The sequence below is a fragment of the Panicum virgatum genome, chromosome 9N, assembly GCF_016808335.1.
Source record: "Panicum virgatum strain AP13 chromosome 9N, P.virgatum_v5, whole genome shotgun sequence".
Classification (NCBI taxonomy): Eukaryota; Viridiplantae; Streptophyta; class Magnoliopsida; order Poales; family Poaceae; genus Panicum; species Panicum virgatum.
The window spans coordinates 66416266-66433762 of NC_053153.1; the positions used below are offsets into that span (position 1 = coordinate 66416266).

A 17497-nucleotide genomic window follows, 5' to 3' on the forward strand; every position below is an offset into this window, starting at 1 on the left:
TCCACTGTCCTTGGCTATCTATTGCCGTGCAACGCGAGGTCGCTGCTCGCCCATGTGGAGACTGGAGAGCACCAACCAAACCAGCTAGTAGTAGATCAGTCCATGCAGGCCATAAAAGCCTGGTTAGTGTTAGGGCATTCTGCCGCCCCCTAAACCTGCTCCTACCCAGTGATTCATGCATGGATGCTTGCATTGTGCTGTGTAGTAGTGAAGGGTAGGTTGCTCCATTTGATGCCTTTGAATGGCTCATTTACTGTACACAGAGGATTGTGTGTAAGTGCCTGCCAAAATAGACGTACGTGCCTACATGGCCTGCCAACTATGGTAGCAGGCTTGAATGGACCTGTACGGGCTGCTGTTTCAAAGTGAAAGACGGACGTATTTCTGTAGGATTTTACTTTGTTTGCTGATAACTACGAGTTCAAGAATGCATATGGATGTAAAAGAGAGATGCTTTTTGGCATTTTGCTCTGCTCTCTCATTTCCTATGGAGGTCAGTGCTGTCAATGATTTATGAATTGACTCTCTATGCCTTGTGTGGAGCAACCTTTGCCCCTTCTTTTCCTAAAGATACGTCCAGCGGGTGTTGGAGTTTGTCCCCCAGTAGTTGCTGGCCTATAGTTCTTCTATCCATCATTCTTGCTTAAGCTACACATTTTTAAGTTACCTCCATTCTCTTAGTTTCGTAGCATATATTCACCTACGCTCTTCATTTCTCTCCATACATTTCCAGGATAATTTTCAGACCTCCCAGCTTAGCTCGAACAATAAGCAGTATTACAGTAGAAGCTTTATAGTAGAGCATAAATTTGATCAACACAGAAGGGCATTGATCAGACGATCAGTGTAAGGATGCTCCGGATATACATGATCATGCTTTAGTTAACATTTAATCTTATTTTAAGATGGAACAAGTGTGATATAGAGCATTATATTTACTCACTCTGACAGATCGACCGGGAGCTACGATTGACACTTGCAATGATTTCTATCCAGGAATCAAACTGAAAGTGTTCTCCTTTTATCTTTCAGACTTAACTGGAACTGTTTTGCTAGGTCAGGATTGTACTACCCTTGGAGCTATCTATTCAGTTCTTTCTTATCATGGATACATACACCTGTCACGAGCTCTAGCTATTCAAATATTAACTGTCCCCACCAGGCCTATTAAAGAATATACGGCGAACTTAATTAGCCTCACTAACAAGTCGTACCTGTAGCCTTAATTTGAATTCCTTGCATCAAATAGCGCGATGAAATGCATGGGAGAACGGAGAGTGGGGGCGGCATAACAAAATGAAATGAGCAGTTCTCAATTCAATAATAAGAAAGCACATGGATCCAAAATGTTTCAAGCAGCACACAGCCAATTTATTCCACTGATGGGATACATACGAAGCTAGCTTACAAGTAGGAGCCTACTTCACATGCCTGAGCATCATGGCCCAACAGGAACATGCTTTTGTGTCTCATCTACTGCACTCTACAATCAAAGCAAAATATACAACGGAAGGGATGGTTTTAATCGATGAGTTCACACTTAAAACAGCAGTACACATATGACTGTATGAGAAGCACCACACCATTCACTTCTCGCTGAAGATCAAATATACTATATGATACTGAAATCTAGCTACTACTAAACTTGGGAACACAGCTCAAGAGGGATAGACAGAGGAAGGACTGAAGAATGAGAAGGAAGATGCGAGGTAGAGAAGATCAAGACAAAGAAAAGAATCATCACAAAGTTGGGTCTTACAAGGTCAAGAAAAGGTCTTGCAAGGTCAAGAAGACTCAATCTTGCAAGGCTCCAAACATTGCGATGTCGAGAATGTGAAGAAAGATGAGGATTGTGGCTTGAATGAAAAGCTCAATCAGGATAACACCATGATAGGGCTAAGTATGAACCATCTGAGCCCATTCTCCTGGCGGCCAGTATGCACGTGGTCTTGGGTCTTCATGCCAGGTGAACATATGAAGCTCACGGGGCTGCTTGGTTGTCGCAGAGCTCCTCCTCTCCATCTGATGAAAGCAAGAGAACAGCAAGACTATCACTGTAAGTGCAAGATCAGACACGCAGAGAAGAGGCTGCATATATAAGGGAATCTCTTGATGATGAGCGTACCGCAAGCTCCAATCTTGGCTTCGTTGGGCTAGCGTGCGAGAAACACTGCAGGAAAGTGGCATCAAAACATTAGCAGGGCACACTCAAACCGCAGGAGAGTAGCCTGTGAAGCTCAGAACGAGGAAGAGAGATTGCAAGGGCTTGCTCGCTCACCGATCGAGAGCTAGGTAGCCAGCGGCGCCAAGGAAGAAACGGCCAGCTTCTCCCAACTTGAGATGTTGGTAACCTTTGCGAGGGGAGTAGTGTGTGTGTGGTAGTGCACAGGTGCTGGTGAATAAAAAGGCCGAGGAGGGCAGGAGGCGGAGACTAGGAGAGAGGGATCAGGGACGAGAGAGAGAGAGCTGGCTCAGGGGCCAGTCATGGAGACCTGGCAGTGTGTGTACGCAGAAACTGCAGCAGATGGAGATTTGGGGTCAGGAAATCTTTTGGGGAGTTAAGGGGGATTTGATCTCTTCATCCTTTCCAAGAGATCGATGTGCTATAGCTGGCTGTGGTCTAGTGCTCTAGTGGTCTAGCATGTGAGCATGCGCCAAGCAATTGAGAGAGAGAGGTGTGGAAGAGAAGCAATGCGGTTGTGTTTGTGTACAGCTGAGAAGGCTTGGAGCCTTGGAGGATTTATTGCTCATGGTTGGGGCGTCTTAGCTTTGGCCTTTGGGTGCCATACATGTATGGACTTCAATTGTTTCCACTTGGAGCAGTCAAAGACATGTTTGAATTCATTATAAATAACAGTTAGCTGTTAAAAATTACAGAATAAAATTGGGAAATGCCAGATGGTTGCTCAATTGCTAACCAGAAAAGAGGAAACATAGAATATCGGCCCTATATTCAAAAGAAAATTATTAGTCTTACAAAATGATCGAAGTCGTGAGAAAGGAAAAGTCCAATTTTCACTCTCGAACTATCGCAAAAGTCTGATTTTCAACTTTTAACTACGAAATCGGACAACATATGCCATCCAACTGGGAAAACCGGGCAAATTTGGCTCTTGGGTGGTTTTGCATTTTCTAAAAAAATTAAATAAATCTAATTAGATTTGAAAAATCAAAACTAATTCACTTTAAACCAGAAAAATACGAAACTAGTATCAAAATTTTTCTAAAAATGTAACCTATCTATTATTGCTCTATTTGAATCTTAGTTATTAAAAATAATAGTCATAACTACAAGTAGCCAAATATTATGAACATAAAAAAATTAGATCTGAATAGCTCACAAGTCATGTGACAATAGATAGGTTATATTTTTAGAAAACTTTTGATACCCATTTCATAATTTTTGGACTTAAAATGAATTACTTATAAATTTTTTAGTGTAAAATTGAATATTTTTAATTCTCACAAAATGGAAAACCATCTTCAAAACCCCTAGGGGCCAAATTTGCCCGGTTTTGATCGTTGGATGACCTATGTTGTCCGATTTCGTAGTTAAAAGTTGAAAATCAGCCTTTTGAAATAGTTGAAGGGTGTAACCGGACTTTTCCCTTACAGAAAATGTCTTTAACTTTCCTGTTCGTTTTGAAACACCTAATTTTCCAGTCCGTGGCTTCATGCTATGGACTACTTACATGGTGGGGTCACTTCTCTCACCAGCCGCCAGCATGCATGATCATCTGTTCCGTTGCACCATTTACTTCTCGTTGCAACGCCGCCTCCCGTCCTCCGCCGCTACGCGGCGTGCAATCGCGTCGCGTCCACTCAAGGCCGTGTTTGGATGAGAGCTTGACATTTTTTTCATAAAAAGACGAATGGTTGTATAAAGTACTAAATAAATTTTATTTACGAAATCTTTTTGCGAATGAATGTAATTTTTCGAGACGAATCTAATAAGTTCCATCATAATTGGCTACAATAATGCTACAGTAGCCACGCTTAATCATCCTCTACTCGTACAATCAAATACCTCATTAACTACAGTACTGCTACAGTATTATAGCTATGGAAGTTGTTTCGTAATTAAACTTTATTTAATATCTCTAATTAGTGGTCATAGCACCGAAAAAAATCGTGGGAGCCATCCAAACAGGGCCCAAACGGCCCAAGTACTCCCATCCAAAACTAGCGCCGCCGCGCCGGTCACATCCACGTCCAAAACTAATTAGCAACAGCTAAGAACTCGCGGCGTCACGTCCGCTCATGCGCTTCACGCGAAATATTCTCTCGGGGCCGATCGATTTGAGGGGGAACGGGCAAGTCAAGCTGCTTTTACCGCCGTAAAAACGCAACCCGACCTGCCCGTTCCAGGGCGGGGACGAAGCCACGAAGGGGCCTCGCGCGCAGCAGGCCGTAAATGAGAGGATCCGAGCGCCGTTCCCGCGAAATATTTTTGCCGGAATCCCCAGGCGCGGGCGCGTGGAACTTCACGTGCGCTGCCTGCCGCTTGCTCGGTCGGTCGGTCGGCCCGCCCGCCCGCACCACACACGCAGAGAGGCGTGAACTGTGGGGAGTGGCGGAGGCCACAGTCCACCGCCTCGTCTCGGCCTCCGAGGGCCGGGCGGGCGAGCGAGCGTCGGTCGGTCAGAACTCGGAGCAGGCTGGGACCTTGGTTGACCTGACCTGAGCTGATTTGAGCGGCGGCCGAAGCCCAACGCCGGGCGAGTTGCCGTTTTATTATTATCCGGCCGATCGGAGCACGAGGATTTACGCGGCGTTCGATCAGTTTGCCGCTCGTGTGTTTCATTCCACCGTCGACGGACTGGGTTAAGAAATGGCGGGGAAGGGGTACACGTGTCGATTCCATGTTGCTTGTGCTTGGTGACTCTAGCGGTAGATTGGACCCAGTGGTTAGGATTAGGAAGGATGGGGGCGTACTACTGCTACAGAGCCATGACTTCCGTAGGGGTATCATGGTGCACGGCTGCACTGCACGGCCTCCGGAAACCCTAGCGTGCCAGGCGCCAGGGCGTCACACGGCTGTTGTACTAACTGCTGGTCCACCACCTACACCATGGTGGTGGGTACAGAACTGGTGAACGAGCTCACTATTGGGCTTTCTGAAGTCGGTTGGGGCGCATTGCGTCAATCAGAAGCGGCCCAAATTAGTTGGGCTTTTCTTCTTCTTCTAAAAAAATTGTTTCGTTTTTCTCAGGGCCAGCTGCACGAATGGATTTTCCAGGAAAGGCCCATCCCCGAAATGCTTGTGTGACATGTGCCGGGCCTGTTTGTGTTTGTTGCTAGGGGAAAAAAAACAGTTCGACTTCGTACAAAATTGCAAAGTAGAGTTAGCTCGTTCTTAGAGCATCACCAACTAATTACTCATCTATCTCTCTAATACTAAAAAAATTGGTAATGGAGGTGGTTCAGCAGATTACCAATCCAAGCATCATCAAAAATACACCTCCCTCTCTTCCATTTTGATAGTCTGCTGCAACAACTATTACCTAAAATAAAAAAATAGTTATTGGTAGTCAAAAAAGAATATATTTTGAATATGCGATATGAGTAATCTGTTGCGCAACAACTATTACTTAAAATAAAAAATAGTTATTGGTAATCGAAAAGGATATATTTTGAATATGCGATACGAGTAATCTGTTAGAATGCTCCATAATCATTATACTCATGAGTTAGCTCGCTCTGGTTTCGACCGGGATCCGGATCAACCGATTGTTTAGTTTGATCCCATCCTAAGTTTTCTATGCACGGTTTAGTTTGATCCCATCCTAAGTTTTGTATGCACTATGTTGAATCGTGACATGAACCATGTTTGAAACATTACCCCATGGATAATTTTGAGGGTTAATGTTTAGCCTTGATTTGGTAGACTAATGTTTAGGTTAAGATGAGTTATTTGGATGCATGGGCTAATGCATAGGTTAATGAGCACAGACCCTAATAAATGCACCAACTCTCATTTCTCTCCCCATTGCCACCGATCTCTCTCTCTCTTCCTCCACCGCGTCCTCCTAGCTCCCTCCCCGCCCCTCCCAGATCTTGCGGACTTGGATTCAGTGATATGCAATGTCACCGTGAAACATTGGAACAATCTCAAGCGTCGAAGGAAGATCGGATGTCTCGTAGTGGCTCGGCCGCAGCACCCCGTTCAGGCGCAGACTGACGCCCAAATTAGACCGCACAACCCCGTTTTGAGCCCAGCGCGCGCCCAAATCGGCCGGTCCCGCCACCCCGCGGACGTCCCAATCTCGCACCTCGCGACGCTGGCCACTGCCACGGGAGGTCGCCGGGCTCCTCGTCCCGTCGCGAGTACGGAGCGGCCGCACGAGCAGGAAGCAAGGCTGCGGCACGAGCAGAGGCCGGTGGCCGGCCTTTCGTGGCCCTGCCGCCGGGGGACGTCCGCCACCAGGACCGCCACCGGTCAGTGGCAGATCTAGAATTTCTAAGTAGAGTATTCCCCAAAAAAATAGCCAGCTGTATTGGCCTAAATGAAGTATTTTGGTTCAAATATATTGAGTATACATACTATATTATCTATACATATATACATATATTTAATTTGTTTTTCGGACAACAGGATATTTCTGGGAATACGGAGGCATCAATACCAGGTCCGCCCCTGCCACCGGTGGCCAGTCGCCGGGGCAGGCGAACGGCCGGCCGTCGCGGAGGACGGGGCCGGGGCCCCTGCCCTGCCGCCGCAATCTGAGTCCGCAGGCCGGAGGCAGCGTGCCCCTCGCTGCTGTGTTGTTGCCGTCCAGGCAGGGGTGCCCCTCACCGCCCTTGCTGTTTGATAGGTATAACAAAAAACCTATGCCTAGAGTTTCTGACGTTAATTTCAATCGTTCCTGATCTATGCCTTAGAGTTCGAGATGGATGATTCAAGATTGATTATGGTCGATGTACTCTTGATTTTGGTCCTGTGAGCTGGAGATTTTAATTGAGTTATCATCAATCAAGTATAACATACAAGATTATTCAGGAGCACCAATAGGACAGGGGAATTTAAATACGTCATTGCTCATTTTAGTTTGAGCTCCGAGGCTTACATTACTGCTTGTTTTTCTTTTTCCTTTCTTTAGCCTCCAATGCTTTGACTTTCTGGTACTTGATTGATGTGCGTTATGCAGCAAAGAACTTGAGAAACATATTTGTGTTGTTTCAGTTTTCCAATGCTACGTTTGAGATAATGAAATAGGTGTTCTGATAGTTACAATTGAGATTTTTTTTCAGAAATTTGAATACTGGGCATTTCATTGTTGTCGAAGGCAATGGCAGAAGTTAATAAGAAGATACCTGAACTTAGTTTGAGGTTCAGAAATTCAGATGAGGGTTGGCTGTTTTGGGTGGCATATGGTGACCGTACTGGCTTTGATGTGAGGAAAAGATGCACAAATGTAAGCAAAATAGATGGTAAGGTGACTTCATCCAGATATGTTTGTTTGAATGAAGGTCATCGAAGAAAAAAGGAAACATAACATGTGACAAAGTGTTTTAGAGCTGAAACAAGAACTGATTGCAAAGCTCGAATAGTTATCTCATTGGATCGACAACCAGGAAATTATGAAGTCATTGATGTTGAGGTTGAACACAACCACCCACTTCATTTACGAGAGACCTTCCACTTGATGAAGTCACAACAGAAAATTTCAGAACTCCAAGCTTTCAAAATAGAAACAGCTGATGATTATGGTATTAGGCCAAAAGCTGCCCATGAGTTGGCCACTCGTCAAGTTGGTGGGCCACGTAACCTTAGCTACACTTGCCGTGACCGCAAAAATTATTTGCAAAGCAGACATCAGAGGGAGCTGGCTTTTACACAAGCAAGAAGTATGTTGAAGTATTTTGTCGGTACCCCGGGACCGGGGTACCCCTCCTACTGTGTTTGGGCAAGGACTCGCGTAGTTATACTAAACTACGCGCTGAAGAGCAAGGCAGCCGGACCCCTGCGGACCGGAGTCCACCTCGCCGGGCCAGCGGCCCCGGACCCGCTCTCTGCTCAGGGGAGGGTCCGGTGATGCCACGTGTCCCAGAGAAGGCAGCGCCCTGCGCAGATTGTCGGGGGTCCCCGGACCCCCGGCGCGGCATTTCACCCAGGAGGGGTCCGGAGCCGCCACGTGTCCGCGGGCGCGGGCACGAGTCTTCCGCCGGAAGACTTGCCCACCCACCGCATTTAATGCGGGAGGCTGAGGCGCGCTCTGTCGCCGCAGAGCACGGAGCAGTCTTTGCCAGACTCCACTATTGGTCGCGTATTACCAAGGTGCACAGTGCAGTCGCATGCGCCGCGCGCGCTGTGCACGTTAGTCTGCCGCATTAAATGGATGCGACGGCACGACCCTTTCCATCATGCCGCCTACGCCGCAAGCTACGCGGCAGGAACAGCTTGCGTGGCACAGCCTACCCGGCTAGCTGCAAGCACCGCACCAACATGACAGGGCAAGACCACGCTGATCGGATGGTCTGCGCCGGTCAGTACAACCATGCGGACGAGGCAGCGAGATCCCGGAATAAGATCTTCCTAGGCGTAGCACCATAATAGCGCTAGGTGTTATGTTATTTAAATACATCCACGTTGGGCTCACCTATCGGGGTCCCAACGGCTATGTACGTGCCTCCCTTTGACTATGAAAGAGGAGCACACGCTAGTCTCAGGACAAGTGGACTCACACTCTCTCTCACACACTCTCAGTTCACCAGCTAGAACCACTCTCGAGCAATCTCTTGTGAGCACAGGCAATACAACACACAGTGGATGTAGGGTATTACGCTCCGGCGGCCCGAACCACTCTAAACCTTCTGTGTTCATCATGTTCTTGCATCTAGATCGGAGTAATCCTAGCTACCCCCTGAGTTCATTCTCCCTCAGGGCTTAGGCGGGTGCATTCTGCCACCCGGCTGGGTTTGCCACCCGACATATTTTCATGATAAAATTGTTGAGAATCCATCGTTCCAATATGCTTTGCAGCTGGATTTTGAGGAGCACATTACCAACATATTCTGGGCTGACACTAAGATGGTCCTTGACTATGCACACTTCGGTGATGTTGTTACTTTGACACAACTTTTGGGGCAAACAAAGAATATAGGCCATTTGTTGTTTTTCTTAGGCTTAATCAGTTTAGAGAAACCACTATTTTTGGTGCTGCACTTCTATTTGATGAAACAGAAGCATCATTTACATGGTTATTTGAGACTTTTCTAGCTGCACATAATGGAAAGCAACCTACAACTATTTACACGGATCAAGATGCAGCAATGGGAAAAGTCATAAAGATAATATTCACATAATCATATCATGGATTGTACATCTTTCACATAATGCAGAATGCTGTTAAGCATTTATCTCCAGTGAAGGGTTCAGAGGAAGAGGAAGGCGAAGATAAAGATGAAGGTGAACAGGAAGAAGAAGGTGAAGAGGAATCTCATATTCTCTATGATTTTAGTGCTTGTATGTTTGGCCATGAAGATGAGGCATCATTTGAAGAAGCATTTTCAGATTATGAGATTCAAAGTTCATAAGTAAATTTGGTTAGATAGCATTTACAAGGTGTGAGAGAAATGGGTTGAATGTTATATGAGAAATGTCTTCAGTTTAGGAGTGAGAAGTACACAACTAAGTGAGAGCTTCAACAATGCACTGAAGAATCATTTGAAATCAGATTTTGATATCATTCGATTTCTGAAGCATTTTGTGAGGTCAGTGTAAGAGAAAAGAGATAAGGAAGTAGAGTCCGAATTTGAGGCAAGAAAGAATCTACCAAGAAGACTAATGTGCACACCTATGTTGGTTCAAGCAAGTCAAGTGTACACTCCAGTTATTTTTGAAGCTTTCCAAAGCGAATATGAAAGATCCATGGCTGCGTGCGCTAGAGCTTTGGATGGAGAACACAGATATGCTGTTGCTGTTGGGAATTTGCTTGGTGAGGTAAGTTCTGAGCTTGAGTACATAGTGATCAGTGATCCTCTAAATCAAAAAGCTACATATAGTTGTAGAATGTTTGAAAGGGCATGAATATTATGTGCACATGGTCTGAAAGTTCTTGATCTAATGAATATAAAAAAATTGCCACCATATTATATCTTAAAGAGATGGACTAAAGAGGCACGCAATGGAAATATACAAGATAAGTAAGGAAGGAATGTGGTAGCAAATCCAAAATTGGAAGCTCAACTACGGTACAAGTTTATGTCTCATAAGTTTCACAATTTGGCACATAAAGTAGCTCACTCTCCGGATTGTTGCGTATTGTTAGAAAATGCACTTGATTGCCTTTGTACACAGCTAGAGGAGAAACTGAATTTACTATCTACTGATGGCACAAATGAGCCCCCCTGAGGACAAAGAAAATGTTGACCCACATGTGCAGCAAACAGAGAGTTTGTTTAGTGCTGCACAACTAAAGAAGAAGGAGGTTCAGTCAAAAAAGTCAAGGAGAACTAAAACTTGGATTGATAAACTACGCAAAGGGAAGTGCAAGAATTCTAAACCTGCAATACCAACAAAAAAGGGAGTAAAGGTATATCATATGGAAGCTGCTCATCTCTATATGTTTTTGCAAAAAAATTGCTTAACTAATTAATTGACTTTTCATTTGCAGAAACAAAAGAAAAATGATGCTTTTACCGGCACAGTTACAAATGATGGATGATGGCAGGCACAAAGGAAGAGATGTGGACCTTGAACAATACAATATAATCAGCGATTTTACTCAGCTTGTGACAGCTCCAAGTTGTGATGATGCTATTCTCTATGATCAAGATCTATTCTAGTCTTTTGGACAGTATGGTGACATGGCTTTTGGACACGATGGTGACATGGCTTTTGTACAGGAAGGTTTGATGGCAGTTGACAGGATGGTTTGATGGCTTTTGGACAGGATAGTTAGATGCCTTTTGGACAGCATTAACTATAGTCTTTTGTGGTCTCAATCTAGTATTTTGGATAGGGATAGCTATAGTATTTTGTGGCCAAATTGTACAAGTGAATATGGTCTACACTTAGAATAGTGTGATCAGTATGATCCAAAGACTAATTTCAGTGACATGTATGCTGCAATATATGAGGACATGCTTTGATGGTTTTATATGGCTGCGCGTGGTCAAAACAGAGGAGTTTGGGCGCCGGTCTGAGCCAAAACGGGATGCTGGGGCTGATAACAGAGCTTAGGGGTGGGATGCGCAGCAGACCCTTGGATGCTCCTTCGACGTTCCAGATTGTCTCAATGTTACACGGTGACACTGAATCCAAGTCCAGATCTTGCACGCAATGTGCCAACCCCCAGCCACCCCGCCCCAGCCTGCACCACCCGAGCCACCTCGAGGAAGAAGCATTGGGCGGTCTCCCCCTTCTTCTCGTTCTCCATGGGAAGTCTTTGGAACCGCTAGATCCAGGCCCAGCAGGGAGGAGGAGTCGCGGCGCAGGAAAGCCTTGGAGCCGCCAGTTCTAGGCCGAACAGGGAGGAGAGGATAGCGGCGCAAGGACGCGGTGAACCGGTGCGGTGCTGCGCCCCAGATTCAGCAAAGTGAGCCGGCGGCGATGTGGAAGAAAGCAATAGCAGCGTGGAAGAAAGCGGCGGTGGCAGGCAGCGTCGGGAGGGGATGAGATGGGGAAGAGGAATGGAGGTGGCTGAGTTAATGTTCTTGGGGCTGCATGGATGGACTCACCTTTTTCGTGTGATCCATAGAAACTTAGCCACATTATTATCACCCCTTGGGGGGGCTAAGGATTGGGGTGAGCTAATTCCCTTTAACGCAAAATTATCACACCTATTTAGATACATGAGGGCTAATTTAAAGCTAAAAATAAAAAGGAAAATATTAGCAATTATCCCATGCATCTAAACTGGACCCTAGTTGCTACAGTATCCACAGAATAAAGGAATGGGCTTTACCCCTAAAAAAACTGTACAAAATTGCAAAGTAGAGTTGCAAGAAAGGTAAAATTGCAGTTTGGAACTGTACAAAATTGCAGCTCATACTAGAAAATATGCTTGAATTGAAAGTCAATACACGGTACATTCCAGTGCTCAGATCGTATGGAATTCTGAATCATCTGAATTCAGGTGATGAAAAATGCAGCGATGAGGCACAAAACCGTCCATTGACAGCACTGCTGCATTTCGAAAATTCAATATATGCGCAGCAACATTTTGCAAACTACTACACTACACGCATGACGATCCCATGTATATATCTGATAATTTCATCTTCTTATTTGCCGTCGACTTTTTGATGCACATCTACTTATCTAGAGAGTGTTCTACTGGGTGAATACCACGTTGGTGATGTCCGGGAATTTCTCTTTGATGGCAGCCTTGATGCCGCTCCCGATGGACTCTGGCCCGTCGTACTTCACCAGGCAGTCCTCGCCGTCGACGGCCAGCACATCAACGCTCCCGCCGTAGTTCGCGATCGCCGGCCGCAGTATGTCCAGGTGTCGGTTCACCGCCTGCAGCACCAAAGAATCGCTTGCCAATGAGTGCTTATAGTACCAGTACGACGGTGCTATGCCCATGGTGGGGACGTGTTCGTTCAACGACCTCGGGCGTCGTCTCCGCCGGTGGTTGATCCCCGTCCAACACCTGACGGATTTCCTTGAAAGCGTCGCCGAACTTCTCCTTGAGCACGCGCTCGATGCCCATATTCATCGTCGTCGTCGAGCTGGGGCAGCTGCCGCACGCTCCTACATGTCGCAACCAAGGAAAATCACTACAGCTACAAGATTTCGATCCCACCAATTGAATTACCAACAGATTTACATACCTTCGAGCTTGAGGGAGATGACGCCGTCCTCGACGGACACGACGGTGACGTTGCCGCCATCAGCGATGAGGTACGGGCGCACGTCGTCCAGGACGCGGTCGACGTTTTCCGCCGTCAGCTCGTAGGTCGCCGCCGAGTACAGGCCGCCTCCCGGCGCCGGTGGCGTGGATGCGGAAGCCGCAGCCACGCATGACCGCGTGCCGGAGGTCCGGATCTTGGAGGTTCCAAATTGGAGCCGCCGAGGGGGTGGGAGTGGACTCGGTTTGGCGATTCGGAGGCGGATTCGCGGCGGAGGCAACGAGACGGCGGCGGCGGTCAGCGACGCCTCCATGGATTTATGTGGCTGTGTGCGCTGTGGGCGTTTGTTCTTTGCTGCCGTCCAAGAGGTTGGGGCTTGGGGTCAAGAAATTAAATACGTTGGAAAATGAAGCGGAAAATATCTGTGTGTAACCCGGATTCAAGATCTTCATATGAATTACTCTGTTATATGAAGCAAATTTACTAATAAAACTTGACTATAGGTTAGAGATTAATCGATCAAATTGGTTCACTGAGCTTTTAATTTGACGAAAGTTTAAGGGAAAATTCGATTCATGCCACCACAACTCCGTGAAATTGGATTTCACGTTGAAAATCATGCCACTCAATGGCATGGATTTCAACGTGAAATCCAACTTCGTGAAATTGTAGTGGCATGGATACAACTGACACAAAGTTTAAAGGTGTGGAAATCTTAACCCCCAACAACTTTCAACTCTGATTACACCAAGACTGACTCCAATAACGGAACTAAAATGAGAGACCCATATGTTCGTTTGCATCGCGCACAGTACATGCATTGCACACGCAAAATTCCTCGTCTCCAACGGTGGAGGCAAAATCCAGCGGGGAGAGGAGGGGCAGGCGGGCAGCGTCGCGCCCGCGCGCCACGCGCCGCGCGGGGAAGGAGGGAGGCGGAGCGAGAGGAGAGCGAGGCGGACCGCGAGCCGGCGGGGCCGGTTCCCGCGTCGAGCCCCACGGCCGGCGGCCGCGGGCCACGCGGTCGTTGTCGTCGGGGTCCTGCTCCCCAGTGCGGCCGACGCCCGCCTCCTGGTCCTGCTCCGCGACCCCGCCGACGTTCTCGTCCTCCTCCGCCACGGGTCCGCCGTCGTTGGCCTCCTCCTCCACCACGGGCCCGTCGCCGCCGACCTCATCCTCCACCACCACGCCGCCGTCGTCGCTGGACTCCTCCTCCCCTCCACCACGCCAGCGTCGCTGCGCTCGACCGCCACGAGGCGCGAGCGAGCGCCGCTGCCCCTCCTGCGGCTGCGCACCGGCCCTGCGGGCGCGACGTGGGTGGCACGCAGAGGCGCGGCTGGCGAAGGCGACGACCCCGCCATGGAGAGCGAGCTCTGCTGCGGCGCTCCGGCTCTGCGGCTATCGGCGGCGGGGGATCCCATTCCCGGGACCCTCGGCCTGTTCGTCGTGCCAAGCACCTCTGAGCTCGAGACGCGTGAGGCTGGCGGCCGAGGTCGCGGCGGAGCTCGAGCTCGAGACGCGTGAGGGCGGCGCGGGCCCGCGGCTCCGCTCGCCACGCTCGTGCCTCCGCTTGGCCGGTGAGCTCGAGGCCGGCGGAGGTCGCTGCGGAGAGAGGAGGGGGATGGCCGACGGAGGTCGCGGCGGAGAGCAGGAGCTGGACGCGGAGCGGGCCTCCGCGGAGCGGCCTCGCCCTCCGCCGTCGGGAGGCCGCCTCCTCCCCGTCCCGCCGGGCGGCATGAGCAGCAGGAGGAGCAGGAAGGCAAGGAGGGCATCCGCGCCAGCTTGCCCGCGCCGCCGATTGGAGCTGGCCGGAGTCCCCGCCCGCTCCGGCGCCGGGTTCCGCCCGCCTCCGCGCCGGGTCGTCGTCACCGGCTCCCCTCTCTCCTCCGCGCCGGATCGAGATGCATTCTCCTCCGAAGGGAAAAAGCATATCGTGATGCATGATCTGTTGGAGGAGCTCGCGAACATGCACAGTAGCCAGCGCGAGGCAAAAATGCTTTTGCCTCGTGCTGTTGGGGTCAGTCTAAAAGTTCCACTTTCACCTAAAATACAACTAATATGTATTGAGTGTTTCTTCTAGCCTCTACTCCCGATTTCCGAGTTGCCCGTTTAGATCCAGCAATGCTAAGTTGGCTAAGGTTAAATATTGGTATTTTCTCAGCAAAAAAAAAGTTGAAGAATGGTTGGTGTTTGGAACTTTTGGGTTAAGTTTTCTCAAATAGTGGGGGCTGGATCTTAATAATACAGTCAAGAGATGATTGCAGCATTGGCGGTGCACGATGGTGTAGCATTGTGGCTAGGTAGCAAAAGGGACAGCCGAAACCACATGTTACATATGAGGATGATCGGTGGTAACTGGCAACTGATGCTAAAGAAAATTAAGGGACCAAATGTTAAAGACTAGGATGAAAGGCGCGCTACGCCGCGCCCGTACTACAACCGTGCATGTCAGCATACTAATATGCTCCCTCTGTTTTATTTGGCAATCGGCCTGGTAGGATCATGGGGCCACATGCACATTCAAATTAGGTTGTTTCAGTAACGAAGTTTGTATCTCATTTTCTTTGCTCCCTGCAACAATGAAAGGCTTCAAATTTGGAATGAAGCAATACCATGTGTAAAAACTGTTTGTTTACACAAACAGGGCTAGAGTTGTTAGCATAAAAATAGCCATACATCCGGTAAAAAAAGTTTTTCTTTAATTCTTCTTCTTCTATAACCCATGGGGTAACTTCCTGGTAATTTGGTAAACTCCCTTAGAAGTATGCTTAGCCCATGTTTTGAACACCTTAAACCATCCCTGCTTTTGGCTAGCCACGCTAGATATCGTACCACTCGATGTTTGCTCAACACATACAAACAATGGTTAACATATATGTGCCATGTAAAAAGATGCATGGTAACATTGAATTAGGTGTTCTGGCCCTAAGATACCGTGGACCGCAACAGCACAAATGATATACCACCAAAATCTTACCGTTAACATTTTTTTATTGGCTCTAAGAAAATCTTTAGCCAATTGCAGCTCTCTTTTCTGAATGTTGAATCATATGGTTCCTTGTTTTTTTTTGTGAAAGAAAAAACATTCTCTCTTCAACGTCCCAAGGCAATCGGTATATATAGGATAAATTACTGCAAGTGCTACGATGTTTACAGCTTTACACCAACTATTTTGAAAAACTGTAATTCATTATTTTACATAAGCAACAAATGGCCATACTGGAAAGAAATTTTGCATTCTAAGGAACAAATCGAATCTTATTTGCAGTTAGCATCAAATCAATTACCCAGTAAGTTTCATTAGTATTATACCGCAGTAGCTTATATATGATAATTAGTGTACATCATATGTTTTGCTCACCATTATCAGTCAAATCAACCATAGCACAAACAGCTGAACAGATTATTGACATCCAAGATGCAAGAAGTCGCAAGAGAATGCAATTTTTTTTTGGTTCCGAACTTCCTTCCACAAGTAGCAGTTGAAGACGTGAACGTTAACATGACCTCCTCTTGCCTTGCCTCTCTATTTTCGGCCAGCACATCGCTGCCTTCAAGTCTGGCCAATCCATAGGTGCGGATCTGAATGCACAAAATGCATTTGTGCCATGGAGAAGATCAGAAGAAAGAAACCAGACCCTAAAAAGAAAATACAAAAGAAAGAAATAGAGGAGGAAAAGAGAAATAGCATAGTCATATCATACCATATGATCAGATGCAGCAACACCAGAATGGATCCTTGCTCAGCAGCAGTGAGCAGAGGGCACACCTCACACACCAGCGAGCTATGGAGGAGGCGTCCAGCCGTCCACCCGTCTCGGCAGGGGTGAGAGCCGCTAGCCATGATGTGCATTGAACATGGGGAACAAACGGTGGATGCCATGGTGCTCGGAGCCGAGAGCAGCAGCTCCAAGCCAAGGGCATGGTCCGGCAAAGCCAACTACATTAGATCAGAAGAGAGGAGGCGCCAGAAAAGGATAGCTTACCGAGGAAAGTGGAGCGAGAACAACGACGGGACCGAGGAAAGCCGCAGCCGACTGGAGGGCGAAATGTTGGGGAGGCACCGACGACGCACACGACACGAAGGTCTGTACAGTACCGCGTAGGATGGACGCGATCGAGCAGCCAAAAGCCTGTTGCGTGGCGACACTCTCCGTTGCTTTGTGCCGTAATTTTTTTGGGCAATAAAAGGTCAGACGTGGCATAATAGGACTGGCCAAATAGGAGAGGAGCTCCCGCAGGCCTCCTTTTGGTTCCGCAATATGGATTTAACATATGGGCGGTTAGTGTGGCAACAGAAGATAGTGACAGAACGAACAATTACTTACCTTCGGAGGGTGGGCTCGCTGGACCACCATGGATATTATGCTTTTGGAGTATATTTAAGGTTCTGACACGGAGAGGTAGTGACACTCTATTCGTTTGGCTTGTCAGTCAATCAACTAGCAGTGTTTTTTTTTCACACCAAATCAGCACCAGCCATCAGCCACCAGCGAGCCAGCAGTATTTTTCTCTTATAACAAATCAGCATCAGCTACCAGCCACATCCAAGCGAACAGAGCGAATAAAGAGAAACCGAGGGTACCCTGGCTGGCTTAGATGCCAACCTAGGACTTTTTTTAGTCCATTAGTTCTGGCCTATCCAAACAGAGCGGGGGGAGCCAGTTTTTGGCACACAAAAAGAGTTGATAATGGAATT

The 17497-nt window shown here is 47.7% G+C and overlaps 1 protein-coding gene and 2 long non-coding RNA genes across 3 annotated transcripts; all 3 read right to left on the reverse strand.

The window, feature by feature from the left end:
* Positions 1–1344: 1344 nt before the first annotated feature.
* On the reverse strand, positions 1345–2606 carry LOC120692488. The gene is made up of 3 exons (XR_005682643.1): positions 2279–2606; positions 2126–2170; positions 1345–2022 (listed from the first exon to the last, which is right to left on the reverse strand). It is a non-coding gene; the product is annotated as an uncharacterized LOC120692488 (long non-coding RNA).
* A 9368-nt stretch (positions 2607–11974) lies between these two features.
* LOC120691963 (nifU-like protein 1, chloroplastic) lies at positions 11975–13168 on the reverse strand. Its single transcript, XM_039975167.1, has 3 exons — positions 12781–13168; positions 12558–12700; positions 11975–12466 (listed from the first exon to the last, which is right to left on the reverse strand). Exons 1-3 carry the CDS (start codon positions 13109–13111, stop codon positions 12278–12280), a joined length of 663 nt encoding a protein of 220 aa, XP_039831101.1. The 5' UTR covers positions 13112–13168; the 3' UTR covers positions 11975–12277.
* A 2777-nt stretch (positions 13169–15945) lies between these two features.
* On the reverse strand, positions 15946–16942 carry LOC120692107. Its single transcript, XR_005682486.1, has 2 exons — positions 16503–16942; positions 15946–16380 (listed from the first exon to the last, which is right to left on the reverse strand). It is a non-coding gene; the product is annotated as an uncharacterized LOC120692107 (long non-coding RNA).
* Positions 16943–17497: the final 555 nt, after the last annotated feature.

What these genes read in the sequence shown, in the direction of transcription:
- LOC120691963 (XM_039975167.1), bottom strand. Translation starts at nt 13,111, where the DNA reads ATGGAGGCGTCGCTGACCGCCGCCGCCGTCTCGTTGCCTCCGCCGCGA. An exon ending in CATCTCCCTCAAGCTCGAAG is followed by an intron (nt 12,701 to 12,780) that starts GTATGTAAATCT and finishes TGCGACATGTAG; the next exon opens with GAGCGTGCGGCAGCTGCCCC. An exon ending in CGGCGGAGACGACGCCCGAG is followed by an intron (nt 12,467 to 12,557) that starts GTCGTTGAACGA and finishes TTGGTGCTGCAG; the next exon opens with GCGGTGAACCGACACCTGGA.